The 23064-nt window shown below is 37.6% G+C and overlaps 1 protein-coding gene across 1 annotated transcript; it reads left to right on the top strand.

The window, feature by feature from the left end:
• Positions 1–1864: 1864 nt before the first annotated feature.
• On the top strand, positions 1865–19043 carry rasef (RAS and EF-hand domain containing). The gene is made up of 17 exons (XM_077522152.1): positions 1865–2067; positions 5018–5362; positions 9198–9344; positions 9418–9508; positions 10442–10537; positions 10922–10999; positions 11103–11218; positions 13033–13101; positions 13212–13278; positions 13553–13638; positions 13890–14202; positions 15777–15923; positions 16015–16165; positions 17164–17245; positions 17319–17433; positions 17601–17708; positions 17873–19043. The coding sequence occupies exons 1-17, from the start codon at positions 1865–1867 to the stop codon at positions 18002–18004; spliced, it is 2346 nt and encodes a 781-aa protein (XP_077378278.1). The 3' UTR covers positions 18005–19043.
• Positions 19044–23064: the final 4021 nt, after the last annotated feature.

Below are 23064 nucleotides of genomic sequence, written 5' to 3'. Positions count from 1 at the left end.
GCTTGTAGGTAGGTACAACAACAACATGGCATGTTTGAAAAGCCATTATACTGGAGGTCCATACTGTCATGACTAGGGTCTTGCAAGGGTTATTCTTACTGTCATGACTAGGGTTATGCAAGGGTTATTCTTACTGTCATGACTAGGGTCATGCAAGGGTTATGCTTATTGTCATGACTAGGGTCATGCAAGGGTTATTCTTACTATCATGACTAGGATCTTGCAAGGGTTATTCTTACTGTCATGACTAGGGTTATGCAAGGGTTATTCTTACTGTCATGACTAGGGTCATGCAAGGGTTATGCTTATTGTCATGACTAGGGTCATAGAAAGGGTTATTCTTATTGTCATGACTAGGGTCATGCAAGGGTTATGTTTACTGTCATGACTACGGTCTTGCAAGGGTTATGCTTATTGTCATGACTAGGGTCATGTAAGGGTTATTCTTACTGTTATGACTAGGGTAATGTAAGGGTTGTTTACTGTCATGACTAGGGTCATACAAGGGCTATGTTTGGGTCATGCCCGTGAGGTCCAATGTCTGTTTTGAACTGATGTAACCAGCATCTAGTTTCAACTGGTAAGACTATATGTGATGTCAGGAATCTTTAATCTTTTTATCTGGTCAATCAGATAATTCCATATCAGTCCTGTTACCCACATGTCTAGCCACAGCCAATCTGATCGATTCGCAGTCTATATAAGCCTTTCTGAGAAGGGTGTGTTTTTGTCGGATTATTACCTCTGTTCCTCTGTGCACCTCCACAGCCCGAGTTAGCTTCGCGTCTCGTGATGCTCGATACATTCTCGTTGTTTCTCGTCCAGTAAATTTGTTCTACTCTCGATGTTATGCGAATAAAGAGTTAAAATAGTATTTGTGTCTGCGTTTTTGGGATCCAACTCCAGAACAAAACACATAAGTATGCAGTAGTAGATGAGCATATGCTCCTTGGATTCTGCCTAGCAACAAAATTCTTTTTTTTTTTCTTTTTTTTTCAGTTTTTTGTTGGAACCTGATGAATTTTTCAAGTTTTAAGAGAACATAGAAAGATTTTTCTTTTAAATCAGGCATTTAACAGCTGTGATTGCATTGTGCTCCATGAATATCAACTCAGACCACCACACGGATTAAGACTGCCTTCCGCCATCAATCTTTGAAACATTTATATGGGTGAGCATTGGAGGTTATATCACACAGCCACATGTCATGTTCTCATGGCGTAAGCACATCCAGCGTAGTGGCGAACAAGCGCACCTCCCTGGACAAACAACATGTCGTCAGATAACCCTTGAGACCACACATAACCGGCAGCACACCCCTCCGTGTGACCTCCTGCAGGGAAACTTTTCTGGCGTTATCATAATCAGCAGCAAAAATCAGATGTGGAAAAGAATGTAGTCATGAACAGTTTAGCAATTTTGAAGCAAACGTGAATTGTGCCCCATGAATTGCATCTAGCCTTCTGTGATGACATCATAAGTTAAATATAAGCAATTTCTCATTTAAAATGAAGTGCATTAGTGGTTACTGCGTGTACTAAACAAGATGTCCGTGGAAGCTAGCAATGGAAGAAGGGAAGAAATGCGTAGGCTATGAGAAGAAGCCATGATGAGCCGTGACTTTCACACTGGTTTGCCTGTGAGCTTTCTTCAACTTTCTTCTTCATGGAAATTAGCGAAAGTCTTCCCATCAGGGGTGTCCACATGTGATGAGTTAAGGAAAAGCGGACGAGTGGGAGGGCTCATATAAAAAGTCACTGCATCATCTTTATTTGCCTTGTTTGGGATATTTCAAAGGAGACGCATGGAGACTCCAAGACTTGCAGGATTGTTTTAAGTTTAAAAAAAAAAAAAAGGCATAAAGATGGCAACGGCGTCAGCAAGAGCGTTATCGGAACGTCGACGGAGCTCGCTTTTCCAAAGCCAAAGTGAAGAGGATTGTGAAAAACTGACGAGGGAAGACGACGACTCTTCCACTTTAACGGATGTCGGCGGTGGCAGCAGAACATACGGAGATCAGGAAGATGGCGCGGGGAACGTTTGTCTCAAGGAAACCGTCAAAGCCAGGTCAGAGAACACAATATTTGAAATATAATATACTGTAACTGTGGTTTGACGACAAAAAATGATTGTGCCTCATGAATTTTGCTTTGCAACGAAATGGCCGCCTACAAGCATTATGCAAGGTATAATGTGCAAAGTGGGAAATGTGCTTTTGAGGCAATTATGTCCTTTTTTTATTCTTATTTTATTTTATTTTATTTTTAGGTTTTTGGGATGTCTGTATTCAGTTTCATCCCAATGCATATATATATATATATGTATATATAAATTGGGAAAAAAATTACTTAAGTGTTTTTCACAAAACACTTACGTCCATTTTTTCTTATTTTATTTTATTTTATTTTATTTTATTTTATTTGACTAGGTTTTTGGGATGTCTGCATTCAGTTTCATCCCAAAAGCAAACAAGTAAATAAATAAATACATTTCTTATTTTATTCTATTTATTTATTTATTTATTTATTTATTTATTTATTTATTTATTTTTAGGTTTTTGGGATGTCTGCATTCAGTTTCATCCCAAAAATAAAAATAAAAATAAAAACACAAATGTCAATTTTTTTCCCTCATTTTATGTATTTATTTATTTATTTATTTAGGTTTTGGGGATGTCTGCATTCAGTTTCATCCCAAAAACATAAAAATAAAAAAATGGGGGGAAAAAATGACTTAAGACTTTTTCACAAAGCAGAGATGATTTTCTTCCTTGCAATACAGTGTATGAATAACACTCTTCTCCCATTCCTTGTTATAAATATAATTCCGTTCTTTTGTTATTGATTTGTTTGCGTGCCAGTCTGATGCTGAAGTAGCTGAATTTCTTCTTTAAACGTTTTGCAGGCAATATATGGCGCATTACTTTCAAGTTAGAATCCTCACATCTCCAACGCCACCTCGTTTCAAAAACATCCTAGTCGAAAAGATGAAAAATCCAAAATTAATCTATTGAACTGGAAAGTATAGCGGCAGACAGCGTGACACTTGTAAACCATCAAAAAGTTTTACTTTTTAGTTTAAAATGGCTTACTTTGACCAGGATCCCGAATGAATGAATGAATGAATGAATGAATGAATGAATGAATGTGAATGAATGAATATATGGCACCGCCAATCAATAGTATAGTAACAGCTTAGAACTATGATGAGATGGAATCCCTGGTAATTGTCAAACATTTTGCATGTGTTACTCAATAAAGAAACTGATCATTTTAAATATCAAAAATTCTTCTTTTAAACATTCAACTTTTTTGTCAAAACAATGCTACTTTTCCTTGAAAATGTACAACATTTTTATTGAAAATACCTAACAGCACTGCGATTGGCTGGCAACCAGTCCAGGCTGTACCCCGCTTACTGCCCAAAGCCAGCTGAGATAGGCGCCAGCACCCCCCGCGACCCTTGTGAGGAATAAGCGGTCAAGAAAATGGATGGATACATAACAGCAGTAACCCCAAAAGGAGTGGCTGGCTCCAGCAGATACCATGGAACATCTGACATGCCCCAGCAGAACCCACCTTGTTTTCTGGGTTTGGTCACGTGACGTTCGCCAAAATGAGTTGAGGGCTCCTGCTCCTGACGTCACATTCTGTCGACAGCAGGTGGCAGTCAAATGTCCAAATGGCTACGCCCTTTGGTGCATGAAAACAGGTGGATTCATCTGATTCATCTGATTCATTCTCATTCTACAAACGCAGTATTGATCAGAATAGCGTATAGTAGGGGTGTTAAAAAAAATCGATTCGGCGATATATCGCGATACTACATCGCGCGATTCTCGAATCGATTCAATAATCGGCAGAATCGATTTTTTTTTTTTTTTTTTTTTTTTACGATTCACACCTTGAGCATGGAAGAATGTTATATGAACGGAACATTAAGCCTTAATATTTTATTTTAATGCTGTTGAGACATGAAACAGATTACAACCTCTATAAGACTGAAATTTCAGATAAATAAATAATACATTTTCATATAAATCTTACACTCTACAAGCTTACTGATTAGTATTTTCTAAATTTGAATGAAAAAAAATCGCAACAATCGACTTATAAATTCGTATCGGGATTAATCGGTATCGAATCGAATCGTGACCTGTGAATCGTGATACGAATCGAATCGTCAGGTACTAGGCAATTCACACCCCTAGCGTATAGTGAAAAGACCTTTTTTTTTTTTTTTTTACTGGACTTCTACTCTAACTCATTTACTCCCAAAAACGTATAAATACGTTATTTTTTTCTTTTCTTTTTTAAATATTACCAAACCATGCTCCCAAAGACATATTTATACGTTTTGGCTTTGATGCAGCCTCTGAACTGAAGAGAATGTTTAAAGCAATGGTAGTTGTTACAAAAACGGCCAGCAGATGGCATCAGAGTATAAGATTAAAAATGATCTTTCCCCCACTATTTTAAACACATTTTTGTAATGATGAAACTTAGCCATATAATTGATGCAAAATGGAAACAGATAGAAATATACTTTTTTTTTTTTCTTGATGAAAGAAGAGGCTCTAATCTTTCTTTTGGTAGATTCCATGTTTTTATAACAATAGGACACAATATTCTGTGGGCCTTGCAAAATCAGTCAAAATCCAGTAAAACAGCAAAAATGTCCTGGGAGAGAATGAGTTAATAAAATACTCCTTTAAACTTTGTTGCTGTTTTTTCCCCTATAGTTTTTCATTTATTTTGCATCCCCCCCATAAAAAAAGAAGAAACTTGACTTAATTTATTGACTTATTTTAATCCTCAGGAGGGAGGGATAAACCCGGAGGCGTGTGAACACGCCTCGCGCACACACACAGGTGCCTTGTGATAGTTGCCGGCGGCTTACCTGAGCGTGAAAGCGCACACTGCTCTGGGGTGTTTTTGACGAAACCCGAGTTGGGATTAACGTTTTTGTTTTTTTTTGTTTTGTTTTTCTCTTCCCTCCGCTTTTTCTTGCGCCCCAGCGTGCCGCGTCCCAAGGTGATGAGCGCCGAGGAACGGGAGCGACTGCGCGCGCTCTTCCACGCCTACGACACGGACCAGTCGGGCTGCATCGAGCGCGACGAGTTCTTCACCATCTGCACCGAGCTGAAAGTCAGCCCCAGCGAGGCCGAGCGCCTCTTCAACCGCTTGGACGTGGACAAGGACGGCACCATCACGCTGCCGGAGTTCATCAGCGGCTTCCACGAGCGACACCGCATGGACGTGGAGCAGGAGCCCCGAGAGGAGGACGACCACGAGGAGCCGAGCGCCGTCGCCTGGGAGGACTTCGCCGCCCGGCTGGGCGAGCAGACCAAGTTCATACCCAAGTCAGTATAACAGACATCGGCATCTTACTCACACATTTAAGCCTGTATACTGCATTCAACTTGAGTCGAAGTTTAAAAAAAAAAAAAAAAAAAATGTCAAGACCCTGAATGACTTCAATTCATCACGACAAAATAATAATATTTGACTGTTAATTCAATGGTGGGAACTGGGAAGTAATTAAGTACAAATAATTTGTGATTTGTTGTTAATCTTGTGACTTTTAACGTTTAGCCTACTTCATAATTGTAACAAAAAAATATGAATCTTTAATTAGTCAAAGGCAGCACGGTGTTGGAGTGGTTAGCACGACCGCCTCACAGTACTGATGACTCGGGTTCAAGTCCAGGCTCCGGCCTTCCTGGGTGGAGTTTGCATGTTCTCCCCGTGCCCGCGTGGGTCTTGTCCGGGTACTCCGGTCTCCTCCCACATTCCAAAGACATGCATGGCAGGTTAATTGGGTGCTCCGAATTGTCCCGAGGTGTGCTTGTGAGTACGGATGGTTGTTCCTCTCTGTGTGCCCTACGATTGGCTGGCAACCAGTCCAGGGTGTCCCCCGCCTACTGCCCAGAGCCAGCTGAGATAGGCGCCAGCAGCCCCCGCGACCCTTGTGAGGAATAAGCGGTCAAGAAAATGGATGGATGGATGGATGGATAATTAGTCAAAATTAGGAGTGTTTAAAAAAAAAATCAATTCGGCAATATATCGTGATACTACATCGCGCAATTCTCGAATCGATTCAATAGGCGGCTGAATCGATTTTTAAACTTCCATTTTTAATGGAAAAATATTCAACAAAACGTCTGACTTCGGGTTAGGATTCACACCTTAAGCATGGAAGAATGTTATATGAACGGAACATTAAGCCTTAATATTTTTATTTTAATGCTGTTCAAACATGAAACAGATTACAACCTCTATAAGACTGAAATTTCAGATAAATAAATAATACATTTTCATACAAATCTTACAATCGCAACAATCGACTTACAAATTTGCATCGGGATTAATCGGTATCGAATGGAATCGTGACCTGTGAATCGTGATACGAATCGAATCGTCAGGTACTAGGCAATTCACACCCCTCGTCAAAACAGGCAATAGTTTCTTCCTGGAATGACAACGTTTTAAAATCCATGTAGGCCTACAAGACATCCGTGTCAACAGTTTTGGAGAAGCAAGATATTCTCCATCCACGGCCTTATTTAAGAGCATTAAATGATGTCAGTTGTGAGAATGATTTGTGGCTGAAAACACATTTTTCCCCTTATTTAGCCATTTTTGGCAGTCAAACATTAATATTTTGCCTATAATAAATTTGATCTTTTCATTATTTTTCATGTTCAATTAGTACCTTTAAAAACACATTTTGCAACTTGCTGTCGACTGAAAATGACATCACAAGGGCTCAGGTAACCAATCACAGCTCAGCTTGTGAATGTCACATGACTAAACCTGAAAACAAGTGAGCTGTGATTGGTCACTTGAGCCCTTGTGATGTCATTTTCAGTCGACAGCAAGTTGCAAAATGTGTTTTTAAAGGTACTAATTGCACGTGAAAAATAATAAAAGTATCAAATTAATTATAGACCAAATATTAACTTTTTATTACTATAATGGGCTAAATAAGTGAAGTATCCCTTTAATTATTATTGCTAGCCAAATTAGCATTTCTCGCTTGTCCATTTACAACACAATGCTATGGGATTTTTTTTCCATTCTTTTTTTCTTTCTTTCTTTTTTTTTTTTTAGTTTGAGCCAACACTGGAATGTTATTTTTTTCTTGTTCTGTCAAACTATCGAAACAAGTTTTGGGGGATTACGCAAGGGGAAGTACACAAAATAATTTCCCTCTTTTATTAAATTGGTCATATTTAGAAATATAAATATTGCATTTTATTAATTAGTGCTAGCTAGCTTTAGCTAAACTTTTATACAATCAAAATGTTCATACAGTTTTGCCATCACTTTGAACAGAACAAAAATGCTAAACTGTCCAATGACAACAATCTGATTAGATATGTTCCAGGCGTTCTTAACTCACTGTCTTCATTTTCATGGCAAGGGGCAGGTCTAGTATACTGTGTTTGGGAATTTGGCAGATTGCACCTTGCTGAGCATTCTGAAGGACCGAGAGCATTTTTTGTTACACACCACTGCATACTACAGTTTAGACCAGGTGAAACCAGGTCCAAGTTGTGGTGCAGCTGGTGTAACGGACACTTGTGACAATTTTGAGCAAAGATTGTTGTTTTAGTGAACTCAAGTAAAGGAGGCCGTCGGCAGGGCTGATAATAAGTCCCGCTTCAGGCGTGTGCGTCCGCGCGCGAGCCCCAGGAGGCGCCGCGCTTTTGGAGGACATTGATTGTCACAGCGGTGGTGTGTGTGATGCACAAGCACTAAAGACTCTCTCTTTATTCCTGGTCAGCTGATGGAGGACATTGCGACAAAGTGTGTTTTGAGTGCATCAAAGGCAAGTTTGTGTGTCTATGAGGTAAAAAAAAAAAGATAAATAAATGTCGCGACATAGGGAGACTTGAAATGAGCCTGAACGTTTCCTCGGGGCTTCCTCCAGAATGACACTAATCGCATCGACTTTGGCTTATATATGTTTGTGTGTGTTTTTGGTCATGCTAAACGAGCGAGTGCCGCAAGCTGTTGACAGACGGCGGCCATGTCTGTGTACTCAGCCCGCCCAGTCAGTCAACACACAAGCGTTACATAACACTACGCTACACTTTCATCACACTCCGTGACGTGTTACACTATTTCTTTCAACTTTGTAATGGATGTTAATTATATGCGGATTCATTTGGTCAACCTGGTCCCTGTCCAACGTAGAATAGTGGGGGTCCACTGTATAGTAATATATTCATGTAATCAGAAGAACACATGAAACTAGGGTGTCCAATGTAAGGTCCAGGGGCCATTTGTGGTCTGCTGATCTGTTTTTTTAGCGGCCCACAACATACAAAAAAAATAACATTTCACTCGCCCCCAATGCTATTGGGTGTGGTTTTTAAAATACTGGGGGGTTGCGACACCCATATACCCCATAGTTGTGACACAACCTGACAACTACCACTGCCCCCTGTTGATAATTTAAAAAATACTAATAATATTAAATTTGGGTCATGCAAGGGCATGACAGGGTTATGTTTGGGTCATGACCGTGTAGTCAAGTGTCTGTTTTGAACGGATGTAACCAGCATCTAGTTTCAACTGGTAAGACACTATGTGATGTCAGGAGCTATGTGATGTCAAGAATCTTTAATCACTTGATATGGTCGACAGCCAATAAGATAATTCCATGTCAGTCCTGTTACCCACATGTCTAGCCACAAACCAATCAGATCGATTCGCTGTCTATATAAGCCTGTTTGAGAAGTGTGTGTTTTTGTCAGATTATTACCTCTGTTCCTCTGTGCAACTCTCGTTGTTTCTTGTCTAGTCAAGTTTGTTCCACACCTCTCAATGTGAATAAATAGTTAAAGTCTTATTTGTGTCTATGTTTTTGGGATCCAAATCCCAGAACATAACACTTTATCACCTAAAAAAAAAAAAAAGTGTGACGCTTTTCTCAAAATACCTGTACTACTGAATTGGTTGATGTATTGTTTTTAGTGTCTTTAATAAAGTCAAATAATGTCATTGTGGCCCTTGAATCCTTCAATATTCTGTAGGCGGCCCCTGGAGGAAAAAGTTTGGAAGCCCCTGCATTAAATGATCCAGATGTGCCAAATGAGAACTAGATTTTGAATTCATCCGCATTTCCTTGGGGCCAAGTGAGGCAATGACCCATCAATGGTAACAAAGTGTAAATTTTCCTTGTTGCAGACAAGAGTTAGTGGCAACATTGTACCACAACGTCAGCGTAAACGAGCCCAGGCTCCTCCCTCAGCTGGAGAAAGTTCTGCTTGGCTTCACCAAAGAGATCAAACAGCAGAATGCCGAGATGGAGAACCTGGCGCTGGCCATCAGGCGGTAAATGATGCACAAACACGCGCGCGCACGCACACTTGTGGTATGTTTGAAGTAACACAATGTTGTGTAAAAGAGCGCAGGATCAAGCGTCCATGCAGCTGAGTGAGATGGAGGAGGAGATGGACCAACGCATTCACACCACTGAGAGAAAAGCGCGTGAGCAGGTGGGACACAAGCACCATCATATGATGACATCACAACTTTTGATTGACACTGTCAGGGAACTATTCATTTAACAATAATTTAACAATATAGTGTAATCAGAAAAGATCGCCCAAGATTTTACACTATATGCCAGTCTATAATATTAAAATGTCACTTTAAAGTGGAAGTCAACCTTAAACATTTCTTGACAATAATATGTTATATGTGACCTCACTATAAACTACACATGACATTCTGATGAATATTACATTTGTGGAATGTGAGTTATGAAGCAAAATCCAGACGGTTTTGTCCATCTCAGGGGGCGGCCATTTTGCCAATTGCTGTTGACTGAAGATGACATCACAGTTGCTCAGGGATCAGGCAACAACAACCAATCACGGCTCACCTGTTTCTGAAGCTGAGCTGTGATTGGTCGTTACCTGAGACCTGAGCAACATTGATGTCATCTTCAGTCGACAGCAAGTGGCAAAATGGCCGCCCCCTGATGTGGATAAAAATAGCTAACACAATATTAACCAGAAGTTAGAAGTGATTCATTCACTAACTCTAACTTAGTCACCAACTGTAATTTTTTTTTCGTGATGGCTCCACTCTAATGGCATTTGGCTGCTTCACAGAAGTAGCGCACATAACGTGTGTTTACTGAAAAGCAGTGCCATAAAGTGTGATCGTTATCAGTGTGTGTACATACAGACTTATGTAAGCGTACCACACGGACTCAGCTGACTCAGTATCTGCTGTTTGCTTTGTGACACGCCAAATTGGAGGCCCCTTATTTTGGACGTGGCTTATCAGTCCTTCTAATGCAGTAGCAGGTGAACGTGTCACAAGAACGTCCACACAACTACACTGGATGCTGCTTAATTATAATCGTTTGAAAAAAGTGTGAATGATCGATGTTTGTGTTCTTGTTGTTTTTGCGTGTATAGGAGAAGAAGCGAGGGGAGGCGGAACTTGATGAGTTGCGAAGAACTTGTGAGACAGAAGTGTGTGAGCTCCAGTGTAAGATCCAGAGGATGCAAATGGTGACCACATTCATTCTATTTTCCTTAAAATAACCACAATATCAACACCTTTTTGAAATTAGAATAGCTCCTCAAAATACTTTTCTTTGACTTAATGTCTGTATAAAGCATAGCTGATATTTTTTTTAAACATTATGTTATTACAGTCAAGATAAGCACATAGAAATGGGACAAATGGGTGTTTTCATGTGTCAGCTATATTGAAGGGGGAAAAAAGTAAACACTAGCTTCTATCAGAGCAGCTAAAGCACAATGTCATAGAATTACAAGAAAAAAAGTTGTAATTTTGCAGGAAAATCTTTGAAATTATACATAGACATAAATCAAGTGTTTCTCTTAGCATGTTAGTTTAGTGATGATTTGAGTTTTAATTGTGGCACACAGATCGAGGAGAAGTACAAGAACATCACAGTCAACGATGAGAGTCCGGCCCTGAAGAAGAAGATCAATGAGCTCACACTGGTAAGACTACTGCAAGCAAACTTGTTTTGGTTTTTTTTCTGGCCTGTTCTTGACGTAATTGCTGTTGCGTTCAGTGCAATTACATTCATGTCACTCTTTGTAGGAAAATCAGCGGTTTAAACAGGAGCTGCTCAAGTCCCAGACTAAAGTGGCGTGCCTGCAGAGCGACATGGACTCACTCAAGACCGAGCTCACCGACCACAGCATCAACTCTGAAAGGTCTTTACTTTATTATCCTGACTTTGTTGCCTGTATTGAAAATAGTAAGAAACATTTGATATGGACAGCAATGTTATAATATAAGAATATAAGAAAGTGACATAACATGTCCTGACTGTTCCACCACAATTTTCGCCCGGTTCACAATGTGACACAGTCTCAAAGCTATATAAGTCACATCTGTTAGCAAAGAAGCTAACGCTAACACAACACGTGACCTGGTTGAGCCAACAATATTAGGCAAGGCAAGTTTATTTGTATAGCACATTTCATACACAAGGCAACTCAATGTGCTTTACAACAAGCACTACAGAAAATAACAAAGTTCGAGACAGAAGTTAGAGATGCCACATTTGAATTAACATTAGCACAGATGCTAGCGCTATCGCATGTATCCTGGTTGATCCACATACATTGTAGACAAATACGAAGTCATAAGCTTTGGAAGTCGACTCTCTGTGCAGTAACTCTAGCAAAGATGCTAGCACAACTGTAACTTGTGACCTGGCTGGTCAATAAAGTACCAAGTAAGATGTCATCAAAAATAACTGTAGCTCATGTACTAGCGCTAATGTAAGATTCAGACAGGAGTAAGATTTAAGTTAATTTGTTAAAATATATATTTACTTATACATTTATGTTTCTAGAACTATTATTTACACATTTATATATTTTGGTATTTTTTTTAGATACCAATAGCTAAATTGATGTGGTGAATCTGCTATTTTCATTTACTTGGATTTACTTAAGTTAGCTGGCTCCTGATTGGTTAGGGTTGGTCAGCTGACGAGTGTTCAGGAAGTGTGGTGACGGTCGCTACATGTGTGACTAGTAAACAGCGTTGTTACAGAAGAAATCCGTCTCCATCCTGCTTTCTCATTTTCTAAAGATAAGATAAGATAAGTTACACTAACATAACATATCCGAGCTCGTCCACCAATATTATAAACTGCAAAACAGAAGGTAATAAAGACACACTTTAAAACACAGTAATGCTAAAAATGGTATGTAATGATGCAGATATAGGATGTATTTCTTTTCTCTTTTGACTGTTACAGTCCACTCGCATTGGGGCCAAGCTATTACTATAGGTTGCTATTCTTGATCATCATGTTACTCACCATATTCAGCAGATGGAGCTGTGGTGGGGGGAAAAAAGCTCTTTGTGTGTGGCATTTTGCCGCCTATAAAGGACTGAAATGAAAACCCAACTATGTGGCATGTCATGATTTTTTTTAATCAAACCAGTCAGGCAGACATGTTTTGACTTTGGTGGAGGTTACCTCAACCTCCTGAATCTGTCCAGTCATTCAGTCAATTGAGTCCGAGACGGACAAAAAAAAAAAGCCCCCCGTGAGTCTTGCCTCCCAGGGAATGGGGGGGGAGTTTTCTTTTTGTCACCGGCTGAAACAGGATATCCTGGAGCGAGGACAGACACGCAGTGTGTGGTTGCCTAGCAACACAAACAGCACAGGCGGAATAGCGCTTCTTCTTGGTCTTGTTTTTCTGATCATAAATGATACACACAGCTGCTTAGCAGAGTAGCGGATGACCTCAATGTCACATCATGTGACTCGTGCTCATTAGGTACACACAATCACGATCATCACATCTAATACATATCCATATTTAAAACTTTAAAAGTTTTTGTTCAGAAACAGTAGAACAGTTAAATCACTTAGGAACAATTGTAATCAAATGAAACATTTTTTAAAATACTTTTAAAAAGGGTTAAATATAGATTATAGTCATAATAGTAACAATTATTACTACCTGTATTTATTTATGTATTATTTAACTGATGTCATTTACAGAGACGAGGAGCTAATGAAACAGTTTTCAGAGGAGCGAGACATCCTGGAGAGCCAGATTGAGATCCTACAGTACGTCATGCACAAACATAACGAGCCACATTTTACTTTGATTTCAATATTCGAGATGTAATATTGTCAAAATATCATAAAATAATCATAATTTTTCTGTGTGTGAAAAGGGAAGCCAACAGGAAGCTCCACGACAGCAACGACGGCCTGAGAGCTGCTTTGGAGAGGACCAACAAGGTAGGGAAGACGGCTGGGGAAATAGTCTTTATTCATTTTTATAATTTTTTCCAGATGTCCTATTAAACAAATTGTTAATTAATTTAGTGTATGTGATAACATAGTTGACACTCACCTCTCTATTCTTTTGGTTTGGCACATTTTCGGTGATTTGTAAAAACAAAAATCGATTCGTTTTTTGTAATTTGTTTAATTTTTTTGGGTGGGGTGAAATGTGGCCCTTGACATATTATTTTAGTTGATTTTATTTAATTGTGCTGTGTATGTGTTACAGTCAAGTAACAGCGGGTCATCAAGCACCACAAAGGACAGACTCAGAAGTAAAAGCATCGCCTACCCGTCGCCGTACGCTCTGGACAGGTGAAATTCAATTTCTTTCAATGAATGTCATCCTAATCCCGCTTTTCCACTTTGAATATTATGCAAAAGAAGCGAGGTCCTGTTACACCTTTAATTAATTATGTGTATTCTTGAAGCAGTTTCTTAGTAAAGGTTTTTGTGTACTTAAGCGTTCAAACCTGCTGAACCAGCTTTCAAAAGAGCCCTCCGGCCACTCAACATAAAATCACCCTTCTATTATTTTATGTTTTTTTTCGGGTTCCTCTTTTCAGGTTCTGCCAGCGCCCTGACGACTTCCCCGTTTACGGCCGGCGACCCAGCAGCGACTCGCTGGCCCTGGCGCTGTGCGACCCGGGCCTGAAACGGCGCGACAGCAGCGAGTGCGAGGAGGACAGCCTGCCCGAGATCTACATGGACAGCGGCCTGTCCACGCTGCGAGGCTCGCACGGCGGATACGACTCGGAGCAGGAGGTCAAAGGCCTGGAAGAGGAGGAGGAGGAGGAGGAGGAGGAGGAGGAGAGGGTGGCCAAGAAAGGGGAGGAGTTTGTCACCACAAGCTTCATTGAGGAGACGTCCTACGCTGAGGTGAGGAATTAATTCTTGAAATGTTCGGTTGTTGCCTATGTGCTCGAATTCCATTCATCTATTTGCTATCGTTTGTGTTGTGTAGGAACGAGGGGAGTCAAAATTAGTGTGTTAATTTTGAGTTCCTTTAAAGTTCCTTTAATTACACAATTTTATTTTTATTTATTTTTTTAATGCGCGATTAATGACCACCCCTTACTTGGAAATCCTGTACTGGGGGAATTCTAGTCGCAACGCAGCAGACACGTCCATGTCAAAATTTAGCAGTAACAAATTTAATAATGATGCATATATTTGTGGACACTGTTGTCAAGTTGTATTTTATTTTATTTGAAAAATGTGCAGAATTCCACAAGTTAGTTCATGTTAGATAACTAAATATGAAAAAAAAATGCACTGAGCTGAACCCATCATCTTACAAATGCAATTATGCCATCTAGTGGCAGAAAAATTACCTCGACACAAATCAATATTAAATATGTCTTTTTAATTTTAACTGAATTTTATGAATTATTATGAAACTCATGTATCAATTACTAAAATATGCAGTCATATTTTTATTTGTTTAACATTTTTACCACTTCAATCTAGCTTTTAAAAAATGTTACGTTTGCATTTAATCTTTCACAATAATTTGTTTTAAAATATGTATGTAGGTCCAACCTTCATTACGCTTTAAACCCTTAATGTTTAAGACTTGTACATTGCATCTAAACGGAATTATCTTGAATCATTATTACTTTTATTATTATAAGTCCATATTTCAGTGTAGTGTTAATGTAAAAACTGCATAATGTTACAGTGAATTAGAATAATATTAAAGGTACTTTTTAATAATAAACCTTCTGCCTAAAGTTTAGTGATTTTTTTTTTTAGGTGTTACTAAACCACTACATTACAGTGGTAATACAAAAATAAACGTGCTAGCACTAAACTGAACATAACATTTATATAAATGTAAAGTCTGCATATTCTATGTTGGTCCAATACGCAGCCATGTTGCCCCACCATAAAAAAAAAAAAGAAGAAGAAGAAGAAGAAGAAAAGACACCGGAATAACTTAACATACTTCAACTTGTAAATGAAAACAAACAAACAATAGAAGTATTTCCAGTCATAAAAATGCTAACTTTCCACAGGAAGAACAATAAATATCATACAGTCTATCAATACAAAAAGTAAAGTTGGACACCTAACTTATAGGTTGTCACAATATTTAGTGCAGCAGAAATACACGCTGAAATAAAAGTTCCGCATTTTGACAATGATTACATCATCTCATTATAAGCAGCACCTGTGCTGTCGTCCCGAGTCGACTGTTGACGTCAGACAAGTTGATCACAAGCCACAAAAATTATTTTGCTGCCCTCTAGTGTTCAAATGTAGAATCTCCAATTTTTGTATGCAAATACAGGTCATCAACTATTTCCATTGATTTGACTGATATGTTTTCTTGTTTACAATCTATAGTTAAAACAAAAAAGAAAAATGTAGCTTTACAAAGCTAAAGGACCACAACGCTTCTCCCCAGACATCGCTGATATTTGCTTGTGTTGTGTGATTTGGCACGACAGTCGGCAGAGACTCAGGATGGCGAGTCAGCGTTTGGCTCTGACAGCAGCTCCGTTCTGGACTGGAAGCCCGCCGAACCCGCCTCCACCGTCCCGACCACCCCCGCCACCACGCACACCCGAAAAGCCGTCAGCGCCATCAGTGTTCGGGTGAGACAAGCGTCAAAATGGACCCAAACAGTATGGAAGCGTTCAAGCATTGATAAAGGAGAGTTTGCCGTTTGCACGTTGTTGACGTCAGACGGAAACAAAGGACAGCGGCGACCTGGGCTACATGACGTCCGAGAAGGCTTACAGGATCGTGATGGCCGGAGACGCCGCGGTGGGCAAGTCCAGTTTCCTGCTGCGCCTCTGCAAGAACGAGTTCAAAGTCAACTCCAATGCAACTCTTGGTGAGAGCAGCACTGAAGCTAAGTCATATGTCAGTTATCAAGTTTTGTGTTTGTTATTTTTGATTATTCTGCATTATTATTATTATTATTATTATTATCATTATTATTATCCTCATTTTTAATTCATTTTTTACATCATGTGAAGGATTAGAACATTATTATTATTATCATCCTCATCATATCATTATTATTTATTTTTTACATCATGTGAAGAATTACATTATTATTATTAATTTTTTTACATCATGTGAAGAATTACATTATTATTGTTATTATTATTATTATTATTATTATTATTATTATTATTATTACATAATTTGAGGAATTACATTATTATTATTATTATTATTATTATTGCATAATGTGAAGAATTAGAACATAATAATTATTATTATTATTATTATTATTATTAATAATATTTTTTTACATCATGTGAAGATTTACATTATTATTATTATTATTGTTATGATTATTATTATCATCATTGTTATTTTTTTACATCATGTGAAGAATTATAACTATTATTATTATTTTTATACCATGTGAAAAATTTGAACATTATTATTATTATTATTATTATTATTATTATTATTATTATTATTATTACTATTATTATCATTATTATTTATAATAATAATAATAATTATTATTATTATTATTATTAATAATATTTTTTTACATCATGTAAAGAATTACATTATTATTATTATTATTATTGTTATGGTTATTATTATCATCATTGTTATTTTTTTACATCATGTGAAGAATTATAACTATTATTATTATTTTTATACCATGTGAAAAATTTGAACATTATTATTATTATTATTATTATTATTATTATCATTATTATTTTTACATCATATGAAGAAGTACATTACTATTATTATTATTATTAGTAGTAGTAGTAGTAGTATTATTTGATATCATGTGAAGAATTACGACATAAATAAATATAATAAATAAATATATTTTGTTTTTTGTTTTGTTTTTTTCAGGCGTGGATTTCCAAATGAAGACGTTCATGGTCGACGGAGAGCCGACTCTGTTACAAATTTGGGACACCGCTGGACAGGAGAGGTGTGCACGCTCTAGTATGTGCATGCGTGTGCGCGTGTGATGCTATCACCAGTGCATCGTTGTGTGTGTCCAGATTCCGCAGCATCGCCAAGTCTTACTTCCGGCGAGCCGACGGCGTGCTGCTGCTGTACGATGTGACGTGCGAGAGGAGCTTCTTAAACGTGAGGGAGTGGGTGGACGTGATTGAGGTAAACGTCGGACTTTCTCACTTCGCATTCTCATGTTTGGATTTTTATGGTAGTTTTGTTTCTCTCTTTTTACACAAGCAGCAGATATCGTAAGTGTTATCTTTTGTTGTGTTGTGTGACGAAGCTCTGCCTTGATTTGTGGTGATGTTGTGCGCGTTTGTGTACAGGACATGTCTCAGGAGGACATCCCCATCATGCTGGTTGGTAATAAGTGTGACCTCAGGCAAGGGGCAACCAACTGTGTGCCCACCAGCTATGGCGAGAAGCTGGCGATGGTGAGGGCAACATTATGATTAAGATACAAATATATTATACAGCGAACCCTCACTCATCATTGGGGATACGACCCAAGAGTTTTTATCTATACCTCAGGGGGCGGCCATTTTGTTGCATACTGTCGACTGAAAATGCCAATATTGTCTTGTGTTTATTGAAACAGACTTACAACACGCTGTTCTGTGAAACCAGCGCCAAAGACGGCTCCAACATCCTGGAAGCTGTGCTGCATCTGGCCAGGAAAGCATTTTGTTGTCTCCCACTGCTCAAATGTTCAACCACAATCAGTTTTTGACTTGACTAATGCCCCAAATTTCTCTTTTTTTCCACCCCACTTTATTCTGATGGCAGATCATGTTTGAGAAATTGAATTACTGTCTTACTTTCTTTGTTGGCCACCAAAAATAAAGTTTTGTGTCTTGTAACGCAGGAAGGTGACCAAACACGGCAAGTTGGACCAGACACGTCATTACCAGTCGCTGCCCAATTTGGACGCTCCCAGGAAAAAGCCCAACTTCTCCTGCTGCAACTGAGCCACTCGTTGTGCTATGTCTGGATTTTTTTAATTTAATTTTATTTTTTTAATCAAAGAAAACAAACTGCAGCAAAAGGAACAAAGACTTTGCGGTTGTAAAGACATTTGAAGTGAAAGTTGAAGTATACCAGAGCACACAACTGCAACTTTTGTCATTTCATTGAAAATTACACTATGTACTGAACTTTTTAGAGTTGTTGTTTTTTGTTTTTTTGCACCATTTGGAACTCTTGTGTTCACCTCATGTTGCTATTTGCTTATTTGCCATCACTTTCCGCACTTTGTAGATCCTACAGATGAGATGTGAATGCTTTAAGAAGGATGTGAAAGTCTATGTTTTAGTATGTGACACGTTTATCATGTAAGGATGAAACTTTATTTGATTGTTTTTTTGTTTATTTTTCTTGCAAAGGGCTCAACCTTCCATTGAACTGATGTCTGATGCCTGTTTCATTGCACAAGAGCTAATTGTCTGCATTTTTACCCTTTAAAGAAAATGTCTTATTCAACCTACTGTTAATATGATTGTTGCCCTACAGTGTTACACTAATACTTGTGATGATTTTATCAAATGAAAAGATTTGCTTTTTTTGCTGACAACTTATCTATTGCTGCTGTACTAAATTGAGTTTGTTTTTTTTAACGAAAGAAAATATCTTCATTTTCGCCTTTTACTTTGTGACACCGTATCCTCTATAGTTTGTTCAAACTACACCATTGATTCTCTGTGTGTGGTACGACTAATGTCAGTACTTTGAATACAGTTCCAGGCGATTAATAACTCGCTGCAATGGAAAAACTACGACCCCTGGTGTCCTTACATGGAAACAACAGTTTGACGATCGCCTGCATTGTGTTTGTTTATGTAATCACAAACAACATCATCTCTCCATATCAGTTTGATTCACAACTTTGTCCCGGACTTGCCTGGTGTGTTCTTCGTGATGCTGTTTGTTGACCAATATTCTTTTAACAAACCCGAGACCATCACAGAACAGGTGCAAATTGATAGTGAGACGAGATAACACACAGGTGGACTGTATTTGTAATAACTAGCGAATCATTCGGAAATCGTCAGGGAACTTCTGGCTGCACTTAGAGAAAACAGGTGAATAATTTTACATACTCTATTTTTCAGTGTTTTGTTTGTAAAAAATAAAAAAAAGCGAATAAAAAAAATCTAACTCTATATTCTAGGTTCAGCATGCGGACAGGAGCAGCAGACCAGATGGTTGTGTTGTGAGCATGTGTTGTCATCCGCCATCTTCAAACCAGCCAAGCGGAAACTATTGAATAGAGCTGGCCAAGTGGGTAGAACGCAGCCTTAACTGAGGGGTCACTCAAACCCACCCACCCACCACCAATTGATCCACTTTGCTCGAGCGTCCCGCTAATGAACACATAATGCATGTAAAATGTTGTAACAATAAAACAGTATTGGATGGTGAAAGCTGCGTGTGATTTTTAATTAATTGTCTTCAGTGCATTGAAAAGACAAATGAACACATGATGTTTTTTTCAACTTGACTGCTTTCCTGTTAGCATCATCAAGGCTCTTTTCAATAACATATGTTCTTCATTTTACACCAGTGAAGATGATGATGATGATGGGCGCGCGTGCATGTGTGGGTGGTTGTCTGTCCCCCATCTGTTGACATTGTCACACGAGCGATGAGGCGCGACCGTTCGTTTGTCAGACAACAGGTGGGGGAGCAGAATGGTGGCGAGTGGGGGGAGGAGTTAGACTCTAACTCCTCCCCCCACTCGCTGTTAGAGAAATAAATGGGGGACGGTGCAGCACGAAGGTTAATGACAGTAATGAATATATTAATGGTGGAGAGGGGAGCAGGATGCCTGAAGACCACCAAGACGTCCCTCTGAATTGAAACATTTTCAAACAAAAATAGCCACAAAAAATGTGACAGTTATATTCGAATTACATGTTGAAATCTACTATATATGTTTAAGATATTTGCTATATATATATATATATATATTTTTTTTTTTAAGCTTCATGCTTCTTCCCGCCAGCCCTTTTTCTTTTTGGTTATCATATGCTGTAATTGTATGATAAAATGAACAAATAAACCAAACCAAACCAACAATATAACTATATATATATATATATATATATATATATATATATATATATATATATATATATATATAAATAACTATATATATATATATATATATATATATATATATATATATATATATATATAAGTAAATTTTCTTTTTTTTGTTTTTGTTTTTTTTTAGTACCCATTAAATAATTTTGTAAAATTACAACAACCAAATTGACAAAAAAAAAAAGTATAAAATTCAGTTTCAAATAACATAAATAGCTTTAAAAAAAACAAAACAAAAAAAACCTTATTGAGTAAAATAGCGCCAAAGGTAACATGTTACTCTTACATTTTGAGTTCGCATAAAATAAAAACAAAGAATATCAAGTAAATATTTTTGCAAAATAACTTAAATCTACTACATGATTTCAATTGCAAAATACACAAAATAATGTAGTAAAATAATAATAAAAAAAAAAAGTTATGTAAAATAACTCAAAAATCATAATTCTGTGATTGTTCAGGGGTGGCAAACTGCGGTCCTCGAGGGCCGGTGTCCTGCAGGTTTTGCAGATTTCCCTACTCGAAGTGCAGCTGATTCCAATTAACAGGCTCGTTATCAGGTTTCTGCAGAGCTTGCTGATGAGCTGATCATGAATCAGCTGTGTTGAAGAAGGGAAATATCCAAAACCAGCAGGACTGCGGCCCTCGAGGACCGGATCTCGCCACCCCTGGTCTACAAAATTGTATTTAGTTGTTAAAATCAAGCATAGTTATGCGTTACATAATGTTTGATTAACTTAATCCAAAATCCAACTGGATGGAACGTGTTGCCAGAGAAATGATGACGTAAAAGTAATCTTTCATTTTGACTTGTATCATTGCGTGCAATACCGATTCAGAACGCAAGAGAGCAGCATCCACCACTTTCTCTGCATTAAACCGTCTTAATTTCTATTTGACCTTAAACACGTGAGGTTCTCTCTATTCAGTTTGTATTTAAACCCATTATTTATTTATTTATTTATTTATTTACAAATAAACATACCCAATATTTAGTTTGAAAGCTTCTCTTCACCAAACAACTAATTTTAGTTCATTTTGAGTTTTATTACAATAACAGATGGCCCAGTTTTCAGAATGTCAATAAACAAGCCTTTTGCTGAATTCCCTTTATAGCCACAACTTACAAAATAATTCCCAATACTGGATTTATCGTTGCCTTTAAAGAAAAGCCAATGCAGTACCATCTTCCCTGTACTTTGCTGGAGGCATACAGTAAATAACTACAATGATGTGACCCTTTGAACCCCCCTTACGCCACACAGAATAGGTCTTGTCAATAAGGTTATTGACAAAAAGATTGACTATTTGAATTGACTGTTCACATCTCACTCACACAGGAGGACAACCTGAACAAGGAAACGTCAATTTTACGGTGGCCCAGAGGGGATTGACATCTCTAGTATATAGTAAAGTATCCTGTTTAGAAAAAAAAAAAAAGAAAATACAAATCCATTGTTGCTGTTGGGATCAAAAATAAAGTTTGAATACTACATTAGAGATTCTATTGTCTAAACTATGAAATTACGCTTTGATTTAAAAGAACAACTCTAGACTTTACCTTAATTAAGTTCTTAAAATGCCACCAAAAACACAATGTATATAAAAAAAAAACAATATTACGAGAAACATATCACTGTTACTGTCACTGTCACTGAATAATATAACTGAAAATTACAAGAATATTTACCACAATAGAGTTGTAACGTATAGGAGAAAAATATTTAAAATAAATAAATCAATCAATTAATATGACCAAATAAAACATAATATAAACAAAAAAAATCATATTCTAGCAAGACAAAGGCATAATATTACATTAGCCAAACCTATTTATTTATTTATTTATTTATTGAATAAAATTTTAATTACTACTAAAATAACAAATAAATAAAAAAAGGCTATGTATAAATATTACACCAAAACGATCATAATTTTACCCAAAATAAAGGTCTAATATGACCTTAAAACTTTTTTTTTGTTTTTTTGTTTGTTTTACCAGAATACATTTGTAATATTACACGAAAGCAGATCATCATTTGAACAGAAACAAAAATAATTTACTCTATTTAAAAAAAAAACAACTAATAACAAGACCATAATAATGTGCACGCACGCAGTACCATTGCTTCTCTCATTGTTTGGTAGCCTGTTGTTTTGCTATACAGTATTCAATTATCCTAAATGACCACCAATGGATGCATAAACACAAACCCACTTATCAAGTGAGTAACTGTCAAACTGCACAGCCCAAGAGGTCAGCAAAGGTCACTATTGATTTACATAGACAGATGGAGAGTCCTATTACGTGTGTGCGTGCGCGTGTGCGTGTCAGCACTTGGTGTTACCATGGTGACGATGAGTCTGTCTGCATGATGAGGCCGTGGCCCAGTGAAAGTTCACAAGTCGGGGTGCGTGCACGTGTGTGTATTGTCATAAAAGTTGGATGAAACAATTTGATGCGATAGACTAGAAACAAGATGGCTGCATATCTTAGCAATACCTCGTATTCATACCATTACCATAATATGGCATTTGTTTTGCTCCGTACAATACGAGCAAAGGAATCAAATCAAATGACCAAAAACATATTCCACATCAGAAATGTTACATTTGAAATCATTTTATAATCAGAAATTTTACTTACTTTTTTTAACTTTTAAGATAAGAAACATTAATATTCTAGTC

This window comes from Festucalex cinctus, chromosome 5 (assembly GCF_051991245.1).
Source record: "Festucalex cinctus isolate MCC-2025b chromosome 5, RoL_Fcin_1.0, whole genome shotgun sequence".
Classification (NCBI taxonomy): Eukaryota; Metazoa; Chordata; class Actinopteri; order Syngnathiformes; family Syngnathidae; genus Festucalex; species Festucalex cinctus.
This window is presented reverse-complemented; position numbering and strand designations above follow the sequence as displayed.

Bases quoted from the DNA above. Each gene is read 5' to 3' on its own strand.
- rasef (XM_077522152.1), top strand. From the start codon at position 1,865: ATGGCAACGGCGTCAGCAAGAGCGTTATCGGAACGTCGACGGAGCTCG. The intron at 5,363-9,197 runs GTCAGTATAACA...TCCTTGTTGCAG, and splicing joins CAGACCAAGTTCATACCCAA to ACAAGAGTTAGTGGCAACAT. The intron at 13,279-13,552 runs GTAGGGAAGACG...TATGTGTTACAG, and splicing joins CTTTGGAGAGGACCAACAAG to TCAAGTAACAGCGGGTCATC.